Below are 13,122 nucleotides of genomic sequence, written 5' to 3'. Positions count from 1 at the left end.
CTTGTGGGCTTGTTCCCCGTGATGAGAGGGGCCCAGAGACTCTCTGGCTGCCGGACCCATGGAAAACTGCAGGACAGCACGAGGAGCAGAGCCCTCCCTCCCACCACGCTTCCCGGCCCCAGTGTGTCGGCCAGGCCCGCAGCAGCTCAAGCTGCCCAAGGCAGAGCCCCGCCACCACGCTCCTCGCTGCCCCCTGGGGAACACGACCTCAGCCCCCTCCTGCCTGCCTGGGCAGGCCCCCGGGCACCCAGGGAGGAGGGTGGGCAGGGAGAGGGCTGCAGCACCGCCTGGGGCTGGAGGAGCTGGCCCAGGCAGGGTGCAGGGGCCGAGGCAGCCCTGCTGAGTGAGCTCTGGGTCTGCAGCGCTGCCCTGGACATGTGGGAGGTGATGGTCTCCCTCGCTTTGGGGAGAGTCTTGCCGGAGCTGCTCAGCGTGCTGCGGGACCAGCAGCCGCGCAAGGTGTTCAGCCCTGCCGCGGAGGATGCCTGCATCTGTCCCTTGGCTGTGAGTGACCGTGCACACCTTCAGGGCTGTGCCTGCCTCCCCAGGAGAACAGGCACGGCCCCCCCCTCCCCCTGCCTCCCAACGGCCCCCTCCTCCGGCGCGTAGGGACACAGCCCGTAGGGTCAGCAGGGACCTGCTCAGCACCAGCCAGACCCCGTGCCAGGCCCTTGGGGCCACCCCGTTCTGTCTTGGCCCCGCTGAAAACCACGAAGCCTGCCCCTGCCCAGGCAGCACTCCACTTCCCGCTGCCTGCACCCCCCTGCCCCGCTCTGCAGCCTGGAATCCTGGGGCAGGGGCAGAGAAGGGGCCAAAGCCAGAGTCAGGCCAGTTGCTGGGCCCGTGCAGAGGCTGAGGGGGCTTCAGGTCTGGGGAGAGGCGACCCTTGCCCCCGCCCGGGTGTCATGCCTCCTTTGTGCCAGCGCGGCGGAGGGAGCCTGCAGGCTCTGCTGGTCTCTCACCGCTGTCCTTGTTTCAGCTGCTGCTCTGCGGGGGCATTGGGACAGAGGAGTTCGCTGCCCTGTATGAAGCAGAGAGGTTCCTGAGGTACCCAAGCCCGCTGATGCTGCTGCTGGTGCTCAGGGCCCTTGTCGTGCTGTCGGAGACGCCTGACACGGTGAGCGGGGTGTAGTCAAGTGGAGCCGTGTTGGCAGCTGGGGCCTGGGGCAGGGAGGAACGTGGTGGCTTGGCCTGGCCTGGGTGTGAGAGTGTGGGATGATGGCTCCGACCACCCTCCCCGATCTGGAGGGGGCTGGCGGGTGCCTGGGGAGCGGCCCAGGCCCAGGGGGTTCCCAACCCTTCTGCCCCTTGGGGTCAGAACAGGGGGTGGCTGAGCAGGGGACACACCTGCCAGCGGCCACTGCCTGCCAGGAGGCTGCTGCAGTGACTCCTGTGCCGCCTGCTGGGGAGCTGGACAGGAGGCCTGTGCTCAGCGCGCACCGCATTTCCAGGTGGCCTTTCAGTGCCTCACCATGAGGAAACGCTGTGTTTCGTACAGGCAGGAAAAGTGCTGGTCCTGCTGCCGGACATCATGGAGACCCTGCAGGATGGCAGCCCTGGTGTCAAGACGAAGGCCCTGCTCTTCTTCAGCAATGTGATGCAGCACCTGAAGAGGGAGGAGGCCAGCCTGGTCCTTCTGCAGCTGGCGGAGAAGCTCCTGCCCCTCTTTGATGATGTAAGGCTGCCGGGGGAGCCTCAGCCCTACAGATGGGCGCTCTGCAGAGGCCGCTGCCCCTCAGCCCAGCCCTGTGGGCAGCGCTCGGGCAGGGCTCCCCTCCTCGCTCCTCCTGCCGGACCTTTCAGGGCTCTGGGGCCGCTCAGCTGCAGCTGCAGACCTCGTGCGCTCAGGATCCGACCCCAGAGCATCTCTCCTGACGTCAGTCATGCTAACGCCTTGCTCAGCGTAGGCAGGGAGCAGCTGTTGCTGAGGTCCCTCTGTCCTCCTCTCTGCCAGGGGTCCAGCTGGGTGCGGGAGCTCACCATAACCCTCTTCAAAGATGTCATCAAAGCTGTGGAGGGGAGAAACAAGAAGAAGATGAAGACGATGGTGCAGAGGGTCCTGCTCCCGCTGCTCCTCCATATGAGTGACGAGGTGGAGAGCGTGGCCAAGGTGAGCAGCGGCCGGTGTTGTGGGCTGGGCATGCTGACACCACAGGGGTGGCCTGGGCAAGAGGGGCATGGGCTGCTGGACGTCAGAGTCTGGGAATGTGTGTCACCTCAGGGTCCGTCTGCTCCCCTCCTTCCCTGCACTGCTCCCCCCGCTGCCTTCCTCCTGCCCCACTGCAGCCTGCTGCAGAGGTGGATGGGGAGGTGGGGTCCCCTCCCAGCCCTGCTCTCCCCGTTCAGCCCCTCCTCCAGCCCAGCCCAGAGGAAGGGTCCCTGCTGATCCCACACGAGCAGGACCGGCGAACCCGGCACAGACACTTCCCAGAGCTGCTCTGCCGGCTCCAGCGGGGCTCAGCAGCAGCCCATGGCCACCAGACACACGAGTCCCTACAGGCTTCCCCGCTGTCCCTGCAGGAGTCAGAGGCCAGGGCGTTGAGCCCCAATCCCCATCCCCCAGGGCTGTGCCCTAGAGAGCAGCAGGTGTTGGGGCCAGGGCATGTCCCAGCTTCCGGGGAGCAGGACGGCCCCAGGAGCGAGGCCCTGCTCACCCAGGTGCCCCTCCGTGGGGCCAGTGAACTTGGTCTGTGCAGGGGGGTGCAGCACTTCCAAGGGGTGGAGAGCCAGCTTGTTGCCCAGCCTGGGGCAGGGTGAGTGGTGGGAAGGGAGATGCAGCTGGAGAGGGACTGGCCCTGCATCCCGGGATCAGAGCTCTGCCCATGCGGAGCCTGGGCTGAAGGAGCTGGGGCAGCCCTGGCTGGGGAGCCAAGCTGGGGGACGCCCATGGGCCGTGCTGCTGGCTCCGTCCTGCCCCAGTGCCTCTGGCACTCAAGCCCTCGCTGCCTACAGCCCTGGGCCCACCCCTCCTTTGCCCTTCGCTCTGCTCCCAGCCCTGGCAGCAGCTCAGCAGCTCTTGAGGGTCTCTGTTCTGCTGATCGCAGCATGAGGTCCCTGAGCTGGTGGCTGCCCCATGTCCCTGCCCTGGGCGCTGAACCCAGTTCAGACTGGGTCCCCCGCTGCCCCTTCCCCTGAGGGGCTGGGAGCGGCTGGGAGCCCGGCCAAGAGGAGGAGGATGCCAGGTCTCCTTCCCTGGGCTGTGGTGCCATCTCCCAGACTCTGTTTCTCTGCAGGCCTCTGGATGCACCCTCTTGGCCTGTGTGGAGTTCCTGGGGTGGAGGCTGCCCAGCCACCCGCCTGAGCCAGAGCAGGCACAACGGATGGCAGAGTACATGGTGAGGATGACCCCCAAACCCCAGGGCTGGGCTGGACGAGGGCTGCCCCACGTGCCCGTGGGGTGGGCTGTGCAGCTGTGCCTCACCTGCCCTGCTCCAGCCCGCAGCCCAGAGCCGCGTTCTCCCCTGCCTTCAGGTGCGGATCCCCCACGGGCTCTTCTCCAGGCCCCTCTGCCCTCCCTGCCCCCAGGGTGCTGAAGGAGACCCTGGTCCACCTGGGCCTGGCAGTGAGACAGAGGGGTCTCAGTACCCCCAGCCCCCTCTGCCCACGGCTCTTTCTGAACCTCAGCCCCACAGGGCTCTGCCTGTCTGGGGACAGGAATCGCCGGGGGGGGGCGTGGGGGAAGATGGTGCTGGGAGGAGGGACTGGTCTGGTTGACTGGGGAGGGTCTGTGCGAGCCTCGTGCCCTTGTGCTCTCTCCAGTTAGCGCACAGCAGGAGCAGGGTGGAAGAAGCCTTTCAGAGCCTGCCGTACCTGAAGGACGCTCAGGCCACCTTGCGAGAGGCGGCCGTCAGGTTCATCGGTGAGCCACAGTCCCCGGGACCCTCTTCTGGCAGCCTGGCCCCAGTCCCCGCCACTGCACTGGCAGCAAGGGGCAGCCCTGTTGCTGCCAGAGCCCCAGCTGCCCCGAGGAGGGCCCACCACACGGGTGGGCTCGCTGGGCGCCTGGCTCAGGGCCACCGCCCTCGGGTACTGTCCTTGCCTGGGGCCGGCCCTGCCGAGGGGCAGGAGGGTGTGCGGCCAAGCCGGCAGGGCCGGGGAACGTGCTGCTGGGAGGGTGCTAGGGAGCGGGAGGTCTGACATGAGCTCTATGCCTAGGGCTTGCCGCATGGCACCGGCGGAAGCTGAACAGGGAGACACTGTTGGATGTCTGCAACGGTGAGTAGGGGCAGCGCTGGGTGTGCCGGGGCTGGTGGGGCAGGAGGCAGAGCCTGAGCAGGGTGCTGCTGTGCCTGGTTCTGCTCCGGGAAGACGCTCCAGGGGCAGAGGAAGATGCCAGGGGCACACGGGCCGTGCCTGAGCAGCAGCTGCCAGCTGGTCTCTTGGTCTCAGCTGCTCCTCCTGGCCAGGGGAGGAGAAGGGTGGGGCTGGCACCGTCCGGAGGCGACTCCTGGGGGTCTCTGCAGGCAGCGGGGGTTCATGGCTGCTCTGCTTCCTTCTCTTGCAGCCCTGTTGGCCTTGAGGAAAGACACCAAACACTCTGTCAGCTTCCTGGCAACTCAGACCGTCTTCAAACTGACACGTCCAAAGCAGTGGTCAGCATCAAGATGGAGCCCGTGGTCACTCTTCTGCTGCTTCTGCTGAGCCTCAGAGAAGTGAAATTCTGCCTCTGGAAAAGGGCCCATTTGAATCAATCCTTTTGTTAATAAAGTTGGAACAAGCAGCCCAGTCCCATGGTGTCCTTCCCATGGGGAGCACCCGAATGTGCCGAGCAGACAGCGTCACTGCTGGCCTCCGCTGCTGCCTGCACAACAGCACAGCCAGGCCCAGGGTGTCCTTGCGACAAAGTCCCAGCTGCCCTGTGGGACCCCGGAGGGGAGGAGAGAAGCTTTGCCCAGCCTGTCCCTCCAGAGACACCTCAGGGCAGGAAAAGGGCAAGCTGGGCAGTTGTCGTTTGTCCTGGCATCAACATCCTCTCTTATACCGGGGAGCTGTGCTGGTTTGGGCTGGGACAGGGTTAATTTTCTCCACTAGTGGCTCATGTGGGGCTGTGTTTTGGCTTTGTGCCTGAAAGGGTGTGGATAATACAGGGATCTCTTAGTTACTACGGAGCAGAGCTGTGATGGTTTGCGTGGCGAGGTTTTGGTAGCGAGGGCGGTGGGGGGGTTACAGGGGTGGCTTCTGTGAGAAGCTGCTGGAAGTTTCCCCTATGTCGGATATAGCCAATGCCAGACGGCTTTAAGACGGACCCGCCGCTGGCCAAGGCCGAGCCCATCAGCGACAGTGGCAGCGCCTCAGGGAGAGCGTTTTTAAGAGAGGAAATGTTACTGGGCAGCAGCAATTGCAGCAAGAGAGAGGAGTGAAAGTATGGGAGAAACATCCTGCAGACACCAAGAGCAGTGAAGAAGGAGGGGGAGGAGGTGCTCCAGGCGCCAGAGCAGCTATTCCCCTGCGGCCTGTGGTGAGGACCACGGTGAGGCAGGCTGTCCCCCCGCAGCCCATGGGCAGTGGAGCAGATGACTGCCTACACCCCGTGGAGGACCCTCGGCCAGAGTAGGTGGATACCTGAAGGAAGCTGTGACCCCGTGGGAAGCCTGCACCGGAGCAGGCTCCAGGCAGGACCTGTGGCCCGTGCAGAGAGAGAAGCCCACGCTGGAGCAGGTTTGCTGCTGGTGACCCCGTGAGGGGGGCTCACGCTGGAGCAGTCGGTTCCTGAAGGACGGCACCCCATGGAGGAGACCCACGTTGGAGCAGTTCATGGAGAACTGCAGCCCCTGGGAAGGACTCACGCTGGAGAAGTCATGGAGGACTGTCTGCTGTTAGAGGGGACCCCACATTGGAGCAGGGGAAGCGTGTGAGGAGTCCTCCCCCTGAGGAGGAAGGAGCTGCAGGTACAGCAGGGTGATGAACTGACCCCAACCCCCATTCCCTGTTCCCTGTGATGCTCAGGGGGGAGCAGGGAGAGAAATCGGGAACAAAGTTAAGCCCAGGAAAGAAGGGAGGGGTGGGGGGAAGGTGTTTTAAGATTTGGTTTTATTTCTCAGTGCTTCTCTCTGAGTTAATTGGTAATAAATTACATTTGTTCTCCCAAGTCGAGTCTGTTTCGCCCGTGACAGTGAATCAAAAAAACTCACTAACAACCCAGTGTTATTAAGCAGGAGTTCTTTATCGCAGCGCTGGGCAGCACACGGGATGGCTCCTTCCATACGTGCGTGCCCAAGCGTTAGGATTCTTGCCTTGTATTTACAGCTTTTGTGTTTATTCATTACATTTCTAAGAAAAGGTTGGGTTATTCCAATTATTTCCAGGAATTCACTAACATAAGTTCCTCCCATAGTCCCGCCTAAGTCCTCCCAAGTTACGCCTCCGTCGGGGGTCCTTGGTGGTCGTTGGGGATGAAGGTCCGAGTCTTCCTCATGGTTGAACTTTTGAACTTGTCCTGTGGCACATGCCCTGCACCATCCTGGGTCTTTTCCAATTCATAGAACCAGCTCTTGCTGAGTGACCTCCCTGTCGTGATCTCAACCCACAAACCTGTTGTTCTATTTTTCTCTCCCCTGTCCAGTTGAGGACGGGGAGAGTGATAGAGCGGCTTCGGTGGGCACCTGCCACCTAAGCAGGGTCAAACCACCCCAGCCAGGCCCTAAGCATGGGCTTGCGTGCCTTAACGCGTGCCCCCACGGCTGTCTGCGTGGCACGTCGTTGTCTCCTGTCCTCTTGTGAGCCTCGGGGGCCCGTCTTCTCCACCCCATGGGGGCTCCCAGCACCCTCCCCTCTGTCCAGGCACAGTTTCAGCCCTTTGGTGTGACGCTTCCCCTTTGGGCCCGACTTGTCTGCCCGCAGCCTCCTGCCGCAGGGGCCTGCCGTGGAAGTCCTTGCCTTGCACAGGAGACTGAACTGGACTGAAGCGTGGTCAGCTGTGACAACTGGTGACTTTATTTCAAGAACTAAGTCGAGCGCAGCAAGTGCGTGCCCAGAGAGGAGCGTGGGCAGAACAGAGCAGGCCTCTGGCACTGAGGCTGCCTTTGCATCTCAGCAGGCATTGCCCCAGGAGGAAAGGGTGGTGCTACCCTGCAGGCTGCACTGGCTCCTGTTCCTCCTGCTGCTCAAGCCTTGATCCCCCTTAGGACCTGCAGGAGCTCCTGCAGCAGGTTAAAGAATTCCAGCAGCTTCTGCCGTGGAAACTGACAGGGCCTAAACCTGCCCGACTGGGTTGGGATTGGCCTTGGCCTCTGCACGGGGGTTGAGGTGAAGACTGGCTGTGGCGTTGGAGCAGCCGTTCCTGCTGGGCGCAGTCCCATCTGTGCCAGGATCCAATCGTAGAAGTGCTGCGTGGAGGTGTAGACTCCGGGCCGCTTGGCTCTGGCGCAGCCTTTCCCCCAGCTGGTCACCCCCACGAGCCAGAAGTAGTCAGCGTGGTTGTCTTGGCAGACAAGAGGACCACCGCTGTCACCCTGCAGCGGAGCGGAGGAGAGAGAGAGGGTTCCGGTGTTGTTGGGTGGCCCCGGGAGCACTGTGGCGGGCTCCTTCTCTCTCCCGGCACCTGCCAGAGCCGTACCCACTGCCCAGAAAGGCTCTGCTCAGGTGCTGGAGCCTGCAGGGCCTTGTCCAGGAGGGGCTGGTGGGCCTGCAAGGTCGGGCGCTCTCTCCTCTCTGCCCCAGTGGATAGTGGAGGTGGGATCGTGCCAGGGCTGGGATCCGGAGCTCTGGGCTGGGGCAAGAGCACTGGGTGGCCTTTCTGGGCAGAGTGCCGGGGCTCTGGGACAAGGCGGGCGCTGGGCAAGGGCCTGCAGACGGGGAAGGGAGGCGAGCCCCGACAGCGGTGGGGACCCAGCGGTGGGAGGGTGACTTGCCGGGCGCAGCCCGCACCGGGGGACGTTTGGGCGCTGGCGACAGGGCTGCCTGTGCTGCTGGGGGCTGGCGTGGAGCATGCTCCTACCTGGCAGGTGTCGATGCCGCCCCGCGGATAGCCGGCACACACGTTGTGGGGGTGGATGGCCCCTCTGTACCACTGGCTGCTGTTGCAGAGCTTGACATCGATGAGGCGGACCTGGGCTTCCTGCAGGACAGCGGTCGATCCTCCAGCTGTGAGCACAGAAAGGAGTTATCCGGCAGCAGCCCTTCTGTTCCCAGTTCTCCTCCCCTGTCTGGCTGAAGCCCTTCCCTAGGGCTTGCCTTTGCCCCTGCAGAGGCCTTGTGCCGGGCTTGCCCTTCCATCTCGCCTTGGCTAACGGCTCGGGCGCCTCTCTTCGTGGCCGTACGTCCCCACAGCCCGACTCTGGCTTTTGCCGCCGTTGCTGCCATAAGCCCAGCCCGCCCTCCCCAGCGCGCCGAGCTTGCCCTCGGGACACGAGCACTGTTTGGGAACTCACATCTTGCCATGGTGGCACCCCAACCGCTGACATAGCAGTTCGTCAGCCCTGACACTCTCAGCGAGGTGTCCGGCACGCAGGCGAGCTGTACGTAGTAGCCGCACTGGACAGGCTGGTCCAGTTCCAGCAAGGCGATGTCGTTCCTCTCCGTGCCGTTACGGTAGTGTTCGTGAACCACCAGCCGCTGAATGTTGCGCACTTGGGTCTCAGGGCCTGGCTGAGCCAAGTGGGTGGCCCCGATCACCACGCGCCACATGGCCACATTCCTGGAAGGCAGGTGGAGAGAGGGCTCAGAGGGAGCGGAGCCCCGTGCTGCAGTAGCCTCCCAGTTCCCTGCCTTCTGCTTCCCAAGGCAGGGAGGAAAGCAGCGCTGCGGAGGGTGCCAGTGCCCCAGCACACCTTGGGCACCAGGAACATGGAACTGGAGGCTGCTAGGAAGCGGTGGCACGAGCCCAGCCTTCTGCGGAGCAGTCTCTCAGTTGGGCTCGCCAGTGCCCCGGCACCGAGCGCACTGCAAGGCACCGGGATGGCAGGAGCTCGTGGTGCTGCGGACAGGGCACCTGCTGGTGCTGTGGGGATAGCCCCCTTCCCTGGTCCTCCTTACCTGGCCCCGACGAAGCAGTGGGCTGCTGTGAGGACCCACTGCGGGCTGATGAGGGACCCTCCGCACACGTGGCCCGTGCCCGTTTTCCAGGGGTTCTGGATGCTGACGATCCAAGGCCAGGCCCCTGGCTGGGCACCCGTACCACCCACGACACGTGACATGCCATAGTGAGCCGCCATGGGCCGGAGCCCGCAGGTCCCGCTGTAAGAAGAAACTCATGAGTGTGCTGCTGGACGGCTGTGCTGCTGTTGAGGCTGAAGGTCAGCCGTCTTCCCTCCCCCCGAGGGGCTGCATGGACGGCAGGGCCAGGGAACCCCGTGGCTGTGCCTCCAGCCCTCTGTCCGCTTCAGCCCCGTAGATGGGTTGTGCCAGCGGCCTGGGTGCTGGAAAGGAGCTGAGGCTCCCACAGGGGGTTCGGGAAGCTGTGGGGTGGCCACGGGGCACAGGCGGGCCCCCTCCAGTGAAGCCCAGGAAGGGCTGCCCGAGCTCCCTCCCAGAGCCTCGGCCCACTTACCCACAGCTGGCCCACATGCCGTGCGCAGGCCGGCACACGGCCAGCAGGACGAGGAGGGCGAGCAATTTCATCGCTGCCGGCGGCACGTGTCAGCTGCAAGAACGAGGTCTTGTTGCCTCCAGCGCAGCCGCCGACGTACTGCCCGCAGCAGTCACGTTGCCTGAGGTGTCCTTGGCCCTGGGGCTGATGTCACAGAGCCGCCGTTTCTGGGTGTGGGGCACGGTGGTCTCTCGGAGGGGTTGGAGGTGGGGGTGTCAGCAACATGGGGGGTTTCCAAGCAGGAGGGGAGGCAGAAGCCGGGATCAGACTCCCCTGACTGACCCCTGCTGAACGAGGGCGCGCAGGCCCCATGGCAGGCAGTGGCGCCTGCCTCCGAGCGCTGCCTGCTCACAGCCAGCAGGAAAAGAACAAGCGTGGCATGACGGCCTCTTTGGGAAGTTCACTGCCACCCTGCTCTCCACAGCCGTTTGCCTCCAGGTCCTGCCCAAAACACGAACACCGGGGAAGATCACCGCTACAGGCAGTATGCGCCTGTTTGGGGGTGGAAGAGCCAACCCGGTCTCAGCCGTGGCCGGCAAGCAGCCATGTGCGACGGGGACGAGTCCCGCAGACCTGGATGCCTCCAGCGGCTGACGGCCAGAGAGCTTTTGACCAAACCCGGCGCAGAGCAGCCCCCTCGGAAAGCTTTGGCTCTCCCCAAGGGCCGCTGCTGCAGCCGGAGCGCACGGCAGCGTGGGCAGCTCTGGCCCGCCCGGCCTCCAGAGGGGGCGCCTGCAGACGGGGCCGCCCCGCGCAGCTCACGTACGGCAAGCGAAGAAAGCGTTTTTCCTTCTTTTTCTCTCTTTAGTGATGGAGGTTTTCTTTCCTTTTCTTTCCCCAGTCTGGCCCTGGTGTTTGGCTTTGGTTTTCGGCCTCGTTTTTCACAAAATTCTCACAGGATTTCCAAACCTTGAGTTCTTTCAGCCTTGTTTTTCCCAAGATTCAGGGCCTCTTGTTTTGTCTGATGGACCAAGGGGACTGTCAGCAAGAGTTCCTTTCTCAAAGCTTGGTCCTGTTTTTCCAGACCCCAGTCCTGTTTTTTCCCAAGATTCAGGGTCTGCTTCATCCGCCGGACCATGTGGTCTATCAGCAATGCACACCTTTCTAAGTGACTGTTCCTTTGAACAAGAAGAAAACCGCCAGACTGGTGAAAGGGAAACCTCCTGCCCCGGAAAGTACCACCAGAGCGTCTTGCTTGGTTAGACTAAGAGATGGGCAAGAACAAATCAGTCAGTGAAAACATGGTTTTGAGGAAAAGATCCAAAGAAATTGCGGCTTTCGGGGGCCAAGGTGAGGCAAAAGAATGCATCTTTCAGACCTAATACTGTGAACCATTCATAGGTTTCTTTTAAACTAGTCAATAAGGTGTATGGGTTTTGCCACTACCGGCTGGAAATCTTCAGCTCTCTGATTTATTGCCCGCAGGTCTTGTACCAACCCTCAGGCTTCTTGACAGGCAGAATAGGAGTGTTATACTCTGAGGAGCATTCAGTTAATAACCCAAATGTTATAAATTCGCCTATAATACTTTGCACTCCTTGTCTGTCTGCCAATTTCAAAGGATATTGTTTTACCCTGACGGGTCATGCTCTTTCTTTCAGTTTAACAACAACCAATTCTGCATTTTTAGCCTTTCCAGGTATTCCCAAGGCCCATACTCCTGGGTATACCTGGTCTTTTATTTCTTGTACAATTTCTTCTTCTCTGATCTGGGGTACAGTGAGGGCCAAAGTTAAGATTTCAGTGTGGTTTTCCTTTGGTACTGTAAATTCAATTTCTCCATTGTTAACATTTATTTTGACATTCAATTGCTCTAGGAAGTTCCTTCTCAAAAGTGGTTTAGGGGCTTCAGGCAGGCAGAGGAATTGATGCACCCCTACACTTTTCCCAATTTTGAATTTTAATGGTTTCCGAAAGAAAGCCTTCTCAACCTGCCCAGTTGCTCCCATAATATTAACAGTTTGCCTACTCACAGGTAATAAAGTCTGATTTAACACTGAAAATGTGGCACGTGTACCTATTAAAAATTCTACAGGTTTCTCTTCTTTCCCTAGCTGAACTTTTACCAAGGGTTCCGCTAGGGAGGATTCCCCTGGTCCCAGTCAATCTTCTTCCATGTTGGCAGCTGTCACTGATTTGCCCAGTCTCGGCCATTCCTTTTCCAATGCCCCATTTGCTTACAACAAGCACACTGTTCCTTTAAGAGGGGTTGACTGCCTCTAGGTGGGGGCACTTGCACCACTTCTTACAACTCTCAGCCTTATTCAGAGGGGTTTCTGACCTCCTGCCCTGCGCAAAGCACCTGCTGTAGCACCAGCAAGTGTTTTGCCCATTATTCTCTCTTTCTGACTGTCTCTATTCCGATATACTCGCCAAGCAGTCTCCAGCAATACCGCACTAATCAATTCCTGGCTCCTGTTTGGTTGGGGTCCCAGCCGGGATTGGTAACTGGAACATGATTATCCGCTGTTCCAGCAGAGTCCCAGCCAAGGTTAGAGCCTGTACTTGAGCTCTAGCTGCCCTCACAAGCATCTGTTTCTCCGACTCACTAAAACACCACATCCAACATCGCATCCACATCCTCCCAGTCAAGGTCCTGAGGTTTTTTACAATCTCTTCTCTGACCCCTGCCTCTGGTTCTTCGCCCCCTACAGCACCACAGTCTCCTCCCTATCACCTTCTTTTTCGGTCGGAAGCAAATAATCCTCCAGCCTTTCATTCTGCAAGCCAATTTTGAAACCTCTCTGTCCAGTGCTACATACCGAACACCATCATTTTAATTTCTCTTCTTGCTTATTTTTATCTCTTTCTGTCACCAGAACCATAGGATCCTGGGACGCTGGGTTGATTCCACATTCCTTTTCGGTGTAGAAATAACATGAGTTGCAACAAAGTGTTATCTTTCAAAGTTCCGTTAAAAGGCCATTTTCCCCATCAACCAGTACATAAAGGGGCCTCCATTGGTTACAATATTTGCTCAGGGTCTTCTTATTTACCAACCCCCCAGTGGCCCCCCAATTTCCTCCCAATGCACTAATACGCACCCAAGGGGGCTTTTCTTTAAAATCCCCCCCATCCTCTAATTTTCCAATCTATTTTATCAGGGCTTATTGAGCCCTCACGATACTGAAAGAGTTCAACCCCTGACAATCCCTGACTAAGATACAGAAAAACTTTACTCGCATCTTTCCTGAGTTTTTCTTCCCCTGCAAGGATGGCTTTAGCTATTTGCTGAGCAAAGCTGATAAATAGGTAACATCTTGCCTGACATCAAGGAGACAAAGCTCCAGCCATCAAGGAGACACCTCTAGTACACAACTGCTTGTTACAAAAGGTTGCATCAGAAAAGGGGCCCGGGCTTGTGCTCCAGAAGGAGGATTCAACTAGAGGACAGCTGAGGAAGACTATGAACGCTGGGAACTCATCACCATAAGACTGCCCTTCTCAGGAAATCTGAGGGATATGTATGATTTTTGTGTACAGGGACTGATGTGTTTTGCTAGCCCGTTGGAGCACGGATGGAAGGAGCCATCCCTCGTGCTGCCCGGCGCCGTAATACAGAAGCCCTGCTTAACAACGCTGAAGTCGTTAGTGAG

The 13,122-nt window shown here is 60.2% G+C and overlaps 1 protein-coding gene across 1 annotated transcript; it reads right to left on the bottom strand.

Moving 5' to 3' along the window:
* Nucleotides 1–7,035: 7,035 nt before the first annotated feature.
* LOC147412677 (acrosin-like) lies at nt 7,036–10,604 on the bottom strand. Its single transcript, XM_086481147.1, has 5 exons — nt 10,423–10,604; nt 8,974–9,174; nt 8,355–8,635; nt 7,937–8,076; nt 7,036–7,451 (listed from the first exon to the last, which is right to left on the bottom strand). Exons 1-5 carry the CDS (start codon nt 10,602–10,604, stop codon nt 7,104–7,106), a joined length of 1,152 nt encoding a protein of 383 aa, XP_086337273.1. The 3' UTR covers nt 7,036–7,103.
* Nucleotides 10,605–13,122: the final 2,518 nt, after the last annotated feature.

This window comes from Leptosomus discolor, unplaced genomic scaffold, assembly GCF_034619465.1.
Source record: "Leptosomus discolor isolate bLepDis1 unplaced genomic scaffold, bLepDis1.hap2 HAP2_SCAFFOLD_45, whole genome shotgun sequence".
Classification (NCBI taxonomy): domain Eukaryota; kingdom Metazoa; phylum Chordata; class Aves; order Leptosomiformes; family Leptosomidae; genus Leptosomus; species Leptosomus discolor.
This window is presented reverse-complemented; position numbering and strand designations above follow the sequence as displayed.

Coding starts and splice junctions, on each gene's coding strand:
- LOC147412677 (XM_086481147.1), bottom strand. CDS start 10,604: ATGGTCCGGCGGATGAAGCAGACCCTGAATCTTGGGAAAAAACAGGAC. Junction 9,175..10,422: donor ACTCAAGGTTTGGAAATCCT/GTGAGAATTTTG, acceptor TTCTTCTTACAG/CGGGACCTGCGGGCTCCGGC. Junction 8,636..8,973: donor CACTGCTTCGTCGGGGCCAG/GTAAGGAGGACC, acceptor CCTGCCTTCCAG/GAATGTGGCCATGTGGCGCG.